General features: G+C 37.1%; 2 protein-coding genes across 3 annotated transcripts; both read right to left on the reverse strand.

The window, feature by feature from the left end:
* Positions 1-225: 225 nt before the first annotated feature.
* On the reverse strand, positions 226-11,379 carry LOC306878629 (BTB/POZ domain-containing protein 10-like). 2 transcript variants are annotated; one of them, XM_079431075.1, is made up of 10 exons: positions 11,216-11,379; positions 7,032-7,216; positions 6,658-6,940; positions 5,405-5,507; positions 3,842-3,929; positions 3,658-3,725; positions 3,140-3,260; positions 2,503-2,700; positions 1,630-1,740; positions 226-1,145 (listed from the first exon to the last, which is right to left on the reverse strand). In XM_079431075.1, exons 2-10 carry the CDS (start codon positions 7,183-7,185, stop codon positions 817-819), a joined length of 1,455 nt encoding a protein of 484 aa, XP_079287201.1. In that variant the 5' UTR covers positions 7,186-7,216; positions 11,216-11,379; the 3' UTR covers positions 226-816. The 2 variants fall into 2 exon arrangements, with proteins under 2 accessions (XP_079287201.1, XP_079287202.1); XM_079431076.1 differs by lacking the exons at positions 3,658-3,725; positions 3,842-3,929.
* Positions 11,380-12,040: 661 nt separating this feature from the next.
* Positions 12,041-12,439, reverse strand: LOC306881617 (parathyroid hormone-like; the record flags this gene model as incomplete). The annotated part of the gene is made up of 2 exons (XM_079435784.1): positions 12,041-12,242; positions 12,348-12,439. 2 exons carry the CDS (start codon positions 12,437-12,439, stop codon positions 12,041-12,043), a joined length of 294 nt encoding a protein of 97 aa, XP_079291910.1.
* Positions 12,440-13,385: the final 946 nt, after the last annotated feature.

The following is a 13,385-nucleotide window of genomic DNA, read 5'->3' on the forward strand; positions in this document are numbered from 1 at the left end:
CTGAAAGTGTGACAAGTGGATAATACCAAGTAATACCAATCCAAGGACAACTTAATACCAAGTATTCCCTTGATTTCTGAAGTGTTGCTCAAAAGTGTACAGATGGTAAAATGGCTCTAGCCAATTCTATTGCAATGCATTTTGGTTCTCAAATCCTCTGCATCTATTATGTAACGAACTATTTTTGCCCCATGTGTTACACAATCAAACTTCACGTCAAACACTGTACATTACATTATATATCTTTATTAATAGAATGATTTTCAAGCGCTTGAACAGACAGATCTTGAGCAGATAAATTAAGGTCGATCTAAGAAAAACACTGCATTCATTCACCAGGCAAATGGACCTCCTGTGGAGACACTGGAGGAGTTTCAGGAGATCAAGGGGAGAGCTTTCCAAAAGAAGAAGTGGCACCAAACCCAAATGCATCAAGTGTAAAGAACTTCAAAAGTATAATAATTCAGCTCATTGCACTAATAATCTAGTAAAATGGAAAAGAACAATAGTAATAATTATAATCATATAACAGGCCCAATTACAAAAGAAGTGAGGTTGCTAACTTCATTTCAAACAAACAAAAATAAATTTCCTTTGGTCAAGTAAAAAAAGAGAACAGCGAAGACTGAACAGGAGAGCACTGCCCATGCCAGTATCCCAAGTCCATGATGTTGTTTTTTTTTTTTTTTCTTTTTTTTTTTAAATACAGTAACTAGACCGTTGAGGCTCTAAGGCTGTGGAGGAGGTGCAGAAGGCAATCTGGTTATAGTGTCACTCTGGTTCATGCTGCAGCATGCTGTGAAGGGACGTCTGCTCTCAGACGGCAGGTGAGGGGGCATCAGGGTCAGGCTCGTTGTTGAAGTTGTTGCTGTAGTGGTGGCCGGGGGGAGGGTTGGGAAGAATGTCCAGTTCATCCACTTGTGGTCCAGGATTCATCACCACAAGCTGGTCCTGGGGAATGTCTGCCGCAGCCGCTGCCAGGTTCGTGATGGACTTGCTCTTCACGCACTGGAAGTCCACGTGTCGACTCTTGCCTTCCTCCTTCTCCCAGGACATGCGGATGAAGGGTCTTTGGACGTAGTTGTAGATGACTTCAGGCCGGCCGCCGGGGCGCTTTTTCACTTTCTCTTTGTATGTTGGATAACCTACAGATGTAGATTTGATATTCAAAAGTTGTGATCTTCTGATGTGGGTCATCATCATTGTAAAACATTGCCCTTGCCCTTACTTGAACCTTTAAAATCAAATATGGCACCTTTCGTCTAGAGCAGGGCTAGGCAACATCGGTCCTGGAGTGCAGATGTCCTGCAGAGTTTAGCTCCAACCCTGAAAGAAATCCTCACCTGCACATAGCCCGAGTAATTGCGAAGACCTTGATTAGTTTGCTCAGGTGTGTTTGATTAGGGTTGGAGCTAAACTCTACAGGACAGCGGCACTCCAGGACGGACGTTGCCTACCCCTGGTCTAGAGGAAGACTGATCGGCAAAATTTGGCCATTGCATTCATTGCTACTTCAGAGAATAAACATTTTTGGGTAAACTATCCCTTTAAATTGTTAAAATGAGATTGTACCTGTTCAGTCAAATATGCAATGTTGTAAAAATAGTACGAAAGACAAAGGATTCTTACCTTCGATACCCAGTCTAATTTTCTTCAGTCCTCGCTCTTTTAAAACTGATTTGGCTACATCGCGGTTTTCAATGTACTTGAAGAAACGATACAATTTTGTACTGTAGATAACTAAAAGGGGAGAAAAAAAAATAGTTTTAATATATTTGCTGAAGCTTCAGTCAAAATCAATGCAGATGCACTGAAATTTTGGCAGCCAAAAATAGATCACATACTTTTTGCCAACTTACAACTTTCAAAATGTTTTTTGTCTGAGGTAAGATGTTTCAGTCTGTTGTTAAAAAGCATACAGACCATTGAACGCACTATACTTCTGTCCCTCACAGACTTGTTTTTATTTGTATCAAAAATTAAATAAGCTGCCAACCTGGCTGAGGTCTATAATCGCAATAAGCTCAATAATTGCTCAGTTTTCAACCACAAGACATCACTAAACAGTTTGTAAACAATGTCATGTAAAGTTACATTTACATAAGGAATGCAATTCAATGTCCAGTTTATTAATTAGCTAAAAAAATAACTTTAAAGAGGAGCATTTTGCTAAACAGATGTACTATACTACATATTCATTACATTTTACTCTTCATTATTTAATTTCATTCATTAACTTTTTAATTACAGCCACCGTTTAAAAGTGTGTAGATTTTAACCATGAATTGGAGTACATAAATATATAATTAAAATATTGATATAAAACTGTGTGACTTGACTTGTTCAGTTTTTATTGGAGTCCTGCTATTTAAATACATTTTATTACTTATTTGATTATTAAATAAACTATATTTTCAGTTTCGGTAAAAAAATACATTTCAGTGCATCACTAAAAACACTTCTGAAATGTTTTCAGGATAATACAGAAGTGTGTGTGATTACTTTGTGAATACTCCTCTCCCATCTGAGGTGGGTACTCCTCGTCCCAGTCCACCACATCATCATCTGTGAGTACAACTATGTGACACTCCCTCTCTCCGCTCTGAGCGCTTGCCACCATCAGAGGAAGCACCATCTCCTCCAGATAGAACTCAAACTGCCGCCGAGCGCCGTCATTGGACAGTTCATGCATCAGGGCACCTGAAGAGACAAACCTGGTCAATAAACAAAAACCTGAGGAAAACAGGCAAGGGTGGCAAATCTGGCATTTTGTGAAATATGAGGCAGAAAACATTGTTAAAATACCATAGTTGTTAGATCACAGTACTGATATGGACACTGACAGAAGAATAAAAAAATAGTTCATCCAAAAACGAAAAATAGTCCTCTATCTTCTAAAATGCCTTATGTGATGTTTTTATCAGCTGTTTGGACTCTCATTCTGACGGCACCCATTCACTGCAGAGGATCCAAGTGATGTAATGCTACATTTCGCCAAATCTGTTCTGATGAAGAACCAAACGCTACATCTTGGATGGCTTGAGGGTGTGTAAATTTTCAGCAAATTTTTATTTTTGGGTGAACTATTCCCTTAATGTGAGTCTCGCGTATCAGGAAGGGCATTTCAGGAATTACTCACTCAGGTCTCGGCACTTGATAGTACTGTAGTCAAAAGAGATGCACAGATAGTCGCACGCTTCCCTCAGCTCGGGAATGGAGATTCCATCAGGACAACGGATTATCCCAGATTTATAGTAATCCTGCCAGTTACAGAAAGAACAGACAACACAAAAGATGCCATTACAGAAGCTGCATCGCTTAAAGAAAAACATGGATGTAAGGCAGATTCACGTGCACTGCTGCTCACTCTAGTGCTAATCATTTTGAACCTAACACTACGGACGCACAATATATCAATAACCTATCAGTTACTGGCTGATATCACAGATTTTTTAATTCGACAGAAAATGTATTGTAATATTGTAAATATTTTCTTACTTCAAGCAATAATCTCTAACTTAAAGTTAATCTTTAAAAACACCAATAATTTAATAACAGTTAAATATAATCTTTAGCAAATATCATAATAAATAGCCAATTTTTTGTATTGCTTTTGTAATCTTAAAGGTGCAGTAGGACATCTTGGAAAATGCTAACTTTAGCCTGATAGCACTGAAAGCGAACGTCCCGCCCTCCATGCAAATCGCCGTCCAAAGCCACGCCTCCTGAAGGCATAAACGCACACAGACCAGACGACCAATGTAAACATCACTACAATACATCATATGTCATTCACTGGTGAGAAAACTTTATAGTACAGTTAGTAAAAGTCCTACAGTACCAGGAAGGACGACCACGTTGTTGATGTTTGCTTGCCATTCTCGCTCTGTCTGCATAGCGTACGTGAACGCGCTGATGACGTATCCTGTCTGCGCGAAGGTTTTCAAATATGTTGACAGGCAGGAAGGAAATTCAATGAAAATGCTCGGAACGAGATGAACAGTTCTTGGTCCTAGGCCTTCCACAGTGTATATATATATATATATAAATACAGATAGATTTAGACCACTTAACTTAATGATTGCTATCGGGATGTCAAGTGACTTTCAACCAGCATAACAAAAAATGTTTCTGAAGACATTCACCTATTGCACCTTTGAGTTTGCTTGCAGTATTTAAAAATATTTCATTATTATTATTTACGTAAAGCATAAAACTTCAATATCAGTTATTTATTGGTTAGCATCCATTACATGAAAATTTTCACACAACATCCTCTCTCTGGATTACTAGTCAGTGTCATTGTTTGAATGCACTCATCTGATTTTATTGATTGTATACAACACTCTGAGCTACAGCAGCACAATGAACAGTGTCCTGAGACACATAACAGACACTGCCGCGAAAGATCATTACAGCAGGATATACAACAAAGCTGATGACAGGCTTATGCTGCACTTAACGTCGTTATTTAAAAGCTGTTGCTGGAAGCTCATTATGAGATGTTCCCAGAGCCGAAGCAGCCCACAGTGACACCTGTCTCAAATACTAATTTACCCATACAAATCAACTATTAGACTTTATCAGTGCACTGTCTCCAAATTAATAAGCACAAAATGTTGTCATTTCTCCTGCTATCTAAACACAAGAGTCCATTTGGCATTTCCTTGTTAAAAGATGCTTAGGATAAAATATTTCTTTCTGTAACCAAAGCTAAGGATTTGTGACAGACTGGAGCTTCTTAAGTGGGTCGCATATCGCACAAGCACCACCATGCAGGACAAGTAACAGGTATCACATATAAAATGAATCATTCTCTACATGTATTTTGTCCAACTGCAGCATTGACCAGCTTTAAAGTGCCCCTATTATGCCATTTTTAAGGTTGCTAATATTGTTTTATGAGTCTACATGCATCCAAGGTCAAAAAACGGTTTAGTTTTCTCAAAAAATAGCTTTAATTTGACCTAATTTCTAAATGATTCCTAAACGACTCGTGCGAAGCAGTTCGAAGAATCAGTCTCTCTAAACCCCTTCTTTCCGTGAGCACTCGCTGCTGTGATTGGTCAGATGGCGCAGTCCTTTGTGATTGGTCTACCGCGTACAGCGCGAATGGCAGCTCATGGGCGGACATTATGCAAATGTATTACTTTGTGACGTACAGCCATAACAGAATAAGATTCGCATTCCTAACGACTCGTTTAGGCGATTACGAGTCGACTCTTTTTTTTGATAGACAATAACTTTATATATCGTGCACTTTCGGCTTCACAACTTTACAGAAATTTTATGTTCACATACTGCTACATGACACACTGCGTGAAAGGTAATATTCGAAAAGGCATAATAGGGGCACTTTAATGTGTGCAGTGAGAAAGTTAAGGTGAGATGTTGAGTGACCTACCAGAATGGCTCTAAATACAGTGGAGCTGATGCCCTCTGCCACCTCATATTCTCCTTTCTCATTGGGCCGGGTGAAATTGTGTTCCCGTCCAGACCCAAACATTCTACCAAAAAAACCAAACAAGTTTTTCAGAAACCACAACAGAAATATGTATTAGAAATTGACAGATTGCAGATTATTTTAAGGCTGAGATATGTTAAATGGTTAATTCTGTCATTATCTATTCTCTGTCCCTCTATTGAAAGTCCCCGCAAACAAAACTTAAAAGATTTAAACGGGTTATAAAAGGCATGGCAAAAAAAAAAAATCCATGTGAATCTTATGAAGAAACTGTTCTAGTGCTTGACGCACACGATACATGAGTTTTTAACCATCGTCATGTGCTGTGTGTGTCAATCATTGTTTAGATAAGCCTAAATTAAATCTGTTCAGATTGCTTGATTCATATGAACTTGTGGAAGGCTTTTTTTGGTTACTTGGACTTTCAATAGATGGACAAAAACATGTTTCATTAAAAATATCTTAATTTGTGTTTCAAAGATTAAATAATGTCTTATGGGTTTGGAACAACATGAGGATGATGTTGAGAGAATTTTGGGGTGATCTATCGCTTTACACTTAGGTATGGAAAAACAGGAATTGGATACAGCACAATGTGAAACTGCAGAAGACAACAAAATGATATAAATGTGAGCACAGTAAAAACTCTTGAAATGTTACTATTTGCAAAATACAATACGGATCAACCTCTAATTCATATGCACTGATTTTATTTTATTTTATATGCAACTTTTATTTTGAATAAAACATCCCTGTTGAATGTGTTACAGAGACTGTTTAATCAAGTAAAATAATGATTAGATGCATGATTTATTTGGAGACTACAGGTTTGTTCTGTATGAACAAACGATATTCATTTTATATGTGCAGGTCTTCAAATTTTTTTATTTGAAAACCCTGAGTAACATGTCCTATATGCATTCAGATCACATTTCAAAATGTTTTTCTGGGAAACCAGCAGGCAGATTAGCATTAGCCCTACAAATGTGCTCACAAATATTTTCGACAGCCTCTGAATGTGTTGTGAGTGATTAGATCACAAAACGATTTGCACCCTACTTGTATTTATCAGATCTGATAAAATGAATCTTCAAACTAGGTGTAAATGTGGTCATACATGTTTTAAATGACATGAAGGTGATTAGACACCTTCAAGACAGAACTCTTTGACAGATGATTGGTCTGCTTCTAACCTGCCCAGCATGGTGTTGGGCTGTGCTGTGAAAATCGAGGAGTCCACTACGAAGCGAGTGTTGTCCACAATAAGCGTGACCTTCTCTGATGTGCGGATGCTGCGGGCTCCATCTTTGACATTCTCGTAGACGAAGACCATCTCACCGGGGACCATGCTCTTGTATGTGCCCTCCGAGCTGGACAAGCTACTGTTGCGGCTGCTGGCCACCCCACTGCTGCTGCTGCTGGGAGAGATCCTCTGAGGTCTGGGGCTGCTGGGCCGCGATGAGCCGCCCTCGCGATCTGCTCACGTGACACATATGACATGATGACAAACCATGGAACTTACATGAAGAGCCACAACGGACCTAAATGACAAAAAGCATTTTCTCACCGCTGTTGTGTTGGCGTGTGGGTGAGGTCACGTTGCGAATACAGGGTGTGAGCTGGCCTTCTCCACGCTCGTGTGAAGAGTCCCGAGAGCGATCGCTGGAGCGACGTCGGTCTCTGGATCGGTCACAGCCTCCACTGGCACCATGCATGTTCATTTTCACCTGGACAGTCTAACACATCTGGCCACTGTGGGAAGCGAAAAAGAGCGAGAGACCTCAGAAAACACCTCTGAAGACAAGATCCAGAGTCATAATTCAGTGACTCTCAAGAGGAATGAACTCCCCATGTAATTTAAAGAGAAATGGCTCCCACAACACCACAGAGAGCAAATGTCAGGATTGTTCACATATCTGCATAGTAAGACTGAGATCAGAATCATTATAGTTGACTAAGACCATAAAAAAGCATTTTTGTTACTTGAAATAAAATAAACAATAACTAAAAAAAAAAAAAAAAAAAAAAAAAAAATGTATTAAGGAAACATTTCTCATTTAATTTAATAATCTAATAAGATAACAAATGGAAATAATTAATAAATATTATACAGACATTTTTAAATAATGTCAACTAGGCTAATATATATATTGAAAAAAAAAAGTTTAGTAAAAAAATTCAAACTAAAATTAAAACAGAATATCAAAATAAAAACAGAAACGTTCTGATAGGGGTGGGAATATTTAGGCTCCTCACAGTTCATATCATGTGCTCAGTTCTAAATGCACTATACACTACTATTCAAAAGTTTTTCAACAGTAAGATTTTTATTGTTTTTAAAGAATCCTCTTCTGCTCACCAAGCCTGCATTTAGGCTTTGATCCAAAATACAGCAAAAGCAATAACAGTGAAATATTTTTACTATTTCAAATCATTTCTATTTGAATATATTTTAAAATGTAATTTATTCCTGTGATCAAAGCTGAATTTTCAGTATCATTACTCCAGTCTTCAGTGTCACAAGATCCTTCAGAAATCATTCCAATATGCTGCTTTGCTGTTCAAGAAACATTATTATTATTATTATTAGCTATTCATCTAGTCAAAATCAAAATATTTTTTCATTCATGTTTTTATTTCAGTAAAATGCTGGTGCATTGCTCAGAAAGACTGATTTATTGTTAAGATTGTTTTTTTCATCATCATAGTTTCAATTTATAAATTTGTAATAAATCATAAAACAGAGAATCCAGAAAAATCAAAAACAGGACTGCCAGAACTTTTTACATGAGACAGTTCAGAACTAAAAGCATTGCTACATTATAATGTAACCATAAATACCACCCTTTTGTCATATACAACAACTAGGCCTATGCAAGTGTGCTGTAAAACAAGCACATATTCACTGAAGAGGTAAAAAAAAGGAGGTGGGGGGGTGCAGATAAACAAATAACACATTCCCAAGACACCCTTTAATCTAATTCACAACACCACATTTATGATATTTGTTTATGCCAGACACTCAGGCAGAAATGTAGCATATTTACAGTGACTACTAATATCCAAATAAACAAAAGAGTGAATAAGGAAGCAGATGAGCGGTGACACAGGATTGAGAAAGGGTGTGTTTGAACGGCATCTGTTCCAGTTAATCAGGAAGTGCCTGGGGTATATTCAACTGGATGTCATGAGTGTAACCCACAGGAGAAATGGGGCCTGGGCCCGGATGTTTGTCACACTACTGATTCACTGTGTGCATACACACCTGTGCAACATAAATGAACAAAACAGCACTACTGTATTCCCACTGCTTTTGGTTGTCCATTGTTTAAGTAATCATAGTACCACTGTAAATGTCAAAGTACCATTGTATTACCATCTGATACATCACTGTACCATGTAAGGACACATTGAAAGTCAAATTATGCGTGTAACATATGTAATCATAAAACTTTTGGGACAAATGACCATTAAGATGGGATATGAATCAGACATTTGTAGGCATGGGACGATAACCGGCTTCAAGGTATACCGTTTCTGTGGTATGAGCAGTTTTTTTTACGTGTCTTCAAAGACAGAAAGTGCAGGACTCCCTCGGTTGTGTGCAGCGAAGAGCGAGTCACACGACCCCTCCGTCTCCGGTTGGTGCTAGCAGTTCTCCATCAGGGGGGCATTTAAATTTCTAGGGGGGCACAAATCACGTTGTGTGTGGAGGGGAGGGGGTTTCGGGTGGGAAGCGTGCAATCTGTGATCACGTGCAGTTGCTGATGCTCGCTAAAGCATGCAATCGCTCTCTTATTGATTAATTGATTTCACTTTCGATTTCAAAATCGATCACATTCAGCAGGGAGGGGAGAGGATGGAAAGTGGGGGGCACAGTAACTCGTTTGGGGGGGCACATCCTGCGAATGCCCGCCCTTGGCGCTGGCCCTGCTCCTGCCATTGTTTACATCTGTTCAAAATCATGACATTTATATAACAAACTTTGTCGCTGTTTGAGTGTTGTACGGAGAGAGACGCGCACGCGTTATGATTTATGATTTTCCTAGTAGGAAATTGGACATGAACGGCCTTGTATGGACATTTTCCGACTAGGAAACTCGTATTGAAATTATATTTTGATTATGGTTTTGATTATTGAGCTGCAGGTTTAGGCCCACTTTAAGTGACTGCATTTTATTTATTTATTTTTTTCATTTATTTAATTTATATAATTTATTTATTTTCTGATTATTGTTGAGCTGCAGGTTTAGGCTCACTTAAGTGACTGCACTTAATTTAATTAAGAAGAATTTAATTATTTTAATTATTTAGCTTGACATGTTTACTGTTCCAAAATGTCCTATGTTTCTTAAAAATAAAATGTGTTGTGTTCAGTGGGAAAAAAAAGTATTTTTTTACCCAGACATTTAAAAATAACATATTTTAGACCTGTAATCGCAATACCGTGATACCATGAAACCATGATTTTTTATCTAAGGTTATCATACCGTGAGAATCTCATATCGGCCCATGCCAAGACATTTGTGCACAGCGCTTGCTTTTTTTTTTTGTTTTTTTGACAACTCAGGAAATTCCAAAGATAGTTGTCCATTTAAACCAGTCCCTTAAAATAAAACAACAAATACAGAGAGACAGCGACCACCCCTTTCTTCCTCACCCATGCAGTGAGCAAAGACATAGCTGAGGACTTCTGATAAAGCCTTGGTTAGTTTCTTACTCCTATATACAGTGCCAAATACCATATATTCTACTCTAGATAACAAAGGAGTCAGTGAAGTAAATAAAAACATTGTTGCCGCACAGAATTATAAATCAAAGGTCTTATAAAGTCTTTAAAACCACAAACTCTTAACCTCAAGTAGATAAACCAGTAGTTTTAGTAAACACTTACAAGGAAGTGGATTGCTACATTTATCATCCTGTAGTGTGTGGGACCCTTTGACTCATTCCCAAATTTGTACATAGCTGTTCTCTTTATGACCTTTTAATAAAACAATTACAGCATTTATGATGAAAGTGCCCCAAGTAATATAGATTACAGAATAATATATTCTATTACAAACACACTATTTAGTGAAAAGAAACTGGGAAATTTTGGAAATGTAGTAATTTTAACAAGAAAAAAAATATATAATACAGTTAAAACATGTTATTTAGTCAACCTTATTAAATGTAACTTGCATTACCATATAACATAAAATGATCCTACATTTCAGAGGAAAACGTATGTAACTTAATGTTTTAATCTAAAGCTTTAATGTTTACTCTAAAGATCTGGTAACAACACCTACCAGTTTTAGTTTTATATTATATACTTTTAATAATAAAAAGGTTATTACAGCGTTGTTTTCTATGTAAATATGAATTCATGCATCAGAGGGTTAAGTGTGTAAGTTATATAACTTTATAATATATGTGAATAGTGACATTTCATAACATGTTTCACTTAATTTAAAAAGCTTTTTAAAGTGATCTGACAGGACTGACATCCATCCAACTGATCAATGACTGATCGAAGTCATCCAGTCGATACATGACAATAAACAAAAACAAAAGCAACAAACGCTATCTGACAAGCTTCGCTCGCTCATTAAACAGGGATTTATAATTAAATGTGTGATTATATGTCTGGGGTGTTATTAAGCATCTGACTCAAAACCTCAGCGGACGTTACAGACTGTTAGCTAGCCACCGATGCTAACCACCAAAACAACAGACGTTTAGATTACGAATTAAATTAATTCTTACCTTTTTTACAGTGTCGTGAGCATAGTTTGTAAAGCAGCTAATTACTGGTGTTCTCCCGTGAGGTAAACAGAAAAGAATAACCATCAAAATGTGAAGAAGACCATCAGCTTTTTCTGGAAAAGCGAATTTGATCTCCACTAACCGCTGACAGGAAACGCGACTTCGCGGAAGTATCGCGAGAATTGCGTCATATAGTCAATGGGCTTTATAAAATTGATCAGATTACAAGAAGTTAAACATAAGGAGAAAGAAAGAAAGAAAGAAAGAAAGAAAGAAAGAAAGAAAGAAAGAAAGAAAGAAAGAAAGAAAGAAAGAAAGAAAGAAAGAAAGAAAGAAAGAAAGAAAGAAAGAAAGAAAGAAAGAAAGAAAGAAAAACACAAAATAAGTCAGTCTTGCTTAGTTTGTTCTGTAATGAAGTATATAATTAAACACATCCAGTTGGTCCACATTTTAGTGCAATTGTTGGATGTCTAAAAAAATACAAATATGTCTTGAGAGTACATTTAAAAAGTCAGTACGGTACTACACTGAAACAAAAACAGTGAAAGCAGAGAGAGGCCTACTACAAGGTTAAGACATTGTCCTTTGCATGTCCTACACAGTTTCTGAACAATATGCTTTACATTTATTTACAAATAAATAAATAAATAAACTATGTGAAAATAAGTTAAAAAGACATTAGTAAAGCAGTGCACATTCTTTCTCCGAGTACAATAGTATATTTTAATTGACACTTACTGTGTCCTCCTGCACTGACGTTACTGAGAAAACACTTTTCATTATTTAGAGTTCATTAGCTTTTCAGAAACATCAGTTTTGATAATGTCAGTTCCACGCCACACCTTCATCCTTTCTTAAACGTCTGATAGATGGGCCGTTGGTTTTCCCTTTTTGCTCCTTTTGGGAGTCATTTATTGAGGGGATGAGGATATTGTTGAGCTTCAGCTGAAGCCAGTCCTGCCTTTCTAACATCTCCTTGTGCTCCCGAACATTGTGCATGAGCTGAACTTCACTGATTGACCTCTTGCTGTTGCAGATGGAGATACGGAGTGATCAGATTTGAATTGAAATCACAAAACTAAAAACAACACCAACATCATGGACCAATTTGTTGCATCCTATTCTCTCTTACCTGATTGGTAATCCCTCCAGATATAGCAAACTGCAGAGACCCCACAGCACAATAATAAGCATGATTTTCTCCAAAGAACGTATGGGTAACATAGTGATACCTGTAGAATAAGTTAAGGATAAGATAAGTTGTATAACTTACAAGATAGAGTGTCCGTAATAGAGACATTGGCCTCTAAACTTACCAAGTCTTGTTGTCTTTTATTTGACTGCTTCTGTATTTTGTAGCTGCTTTGCTGAGAGGGTCCATCTGTTGTTTGGTGTCGTATTTGTGCGTTGGGGCTACTCTTCCTCTTTTTATATGCACAAGCCCCCTCCCGTTGGTCATTGATGAGCTATCTCCATTATTGATGGTGATGTCATCCATGCTTTGATGGAGACTGGCATGCACATGGCGACACATGGCTACCAACACCCCCACTAATTCTGTTTTCAACACCTTGGTTAAGACCCCCGTGATCACAGTCCTGGAGAACTAGTGCCATGTACGGCTATGACGGTCAGACAGGATGCCACCTTCGACAAAGTAAGTATATATTTTATTATATTATGTTCAGATACTCAAAACACAGTCTCAAACACTCTTAAAAATGAATTAGGAATAATTTTTACTTATTTTAACTAAGTATTCTTAATTCCTAGTATGCCAAAGACAGATTTTAAACGTTTTTATTCATATTTTTATCTAATTATTTCATTTATTTGGTTTATTTATTTATTTATTTTGAGTAGAATGCTGCATTGGCAATAAAGAATTCAATCAGATTTTTTTCCGTATTATTATTAATGGTGACTGTAAACGTTACTTTCACAAATTCACACATTGAAACTGATGTATTACTGGCACTCTTGAGAAACAACAAATAGAATCTGTCTATTGAAAAATAAAAATCTGTTGGCAAGGATGATATTTTGATGATATTTTATATAGCAAACTACTTATTTTTCATATTAACATGATTCCCTAATTTAATTACAATTCAGAGTAAATTCTGTAACTCATTTCATAACACATTATATGATTGGAGCATATTATTTC

Source organism: Barbus barbus (assembly GCF_936440315.1).
Source record: "Barbus barbus genome assembly, chromosome: 2".
NCBI classification, from domain to species: domain Eukaryota; kingdom Metazoa; phylum Chordata; class Actinopteri; order Cypriniformes; family Cyprinidae; genus Barbus; species Barbus barbus.

Excerpts from the sequence above, each read along its gene's own strand:
- LOC306878629 (XM_079431075.1), bottom strand. The coding sequence starts at position 7,185 with ATGAACATGCATGGTGCCAGTGGAGGCTGTGACCGATCCAGAGACCGA. Across the intron at positions 5,508-6,657 it reads CCCAACACCATGCTGGGCAG|AATGTTTGGGTCTGGACGGG; the intron begins GTTAGAAGCAGA and ends TTTTTTTGGTAG. Across the intron at positions 2,701-3,139 it reads TATCAAGTGCCGAGACCTGA|GTGCCCTGATGCATGAACTG; the intron begins GTGAGTAATTCC and ends TTGTCTCTTCAG.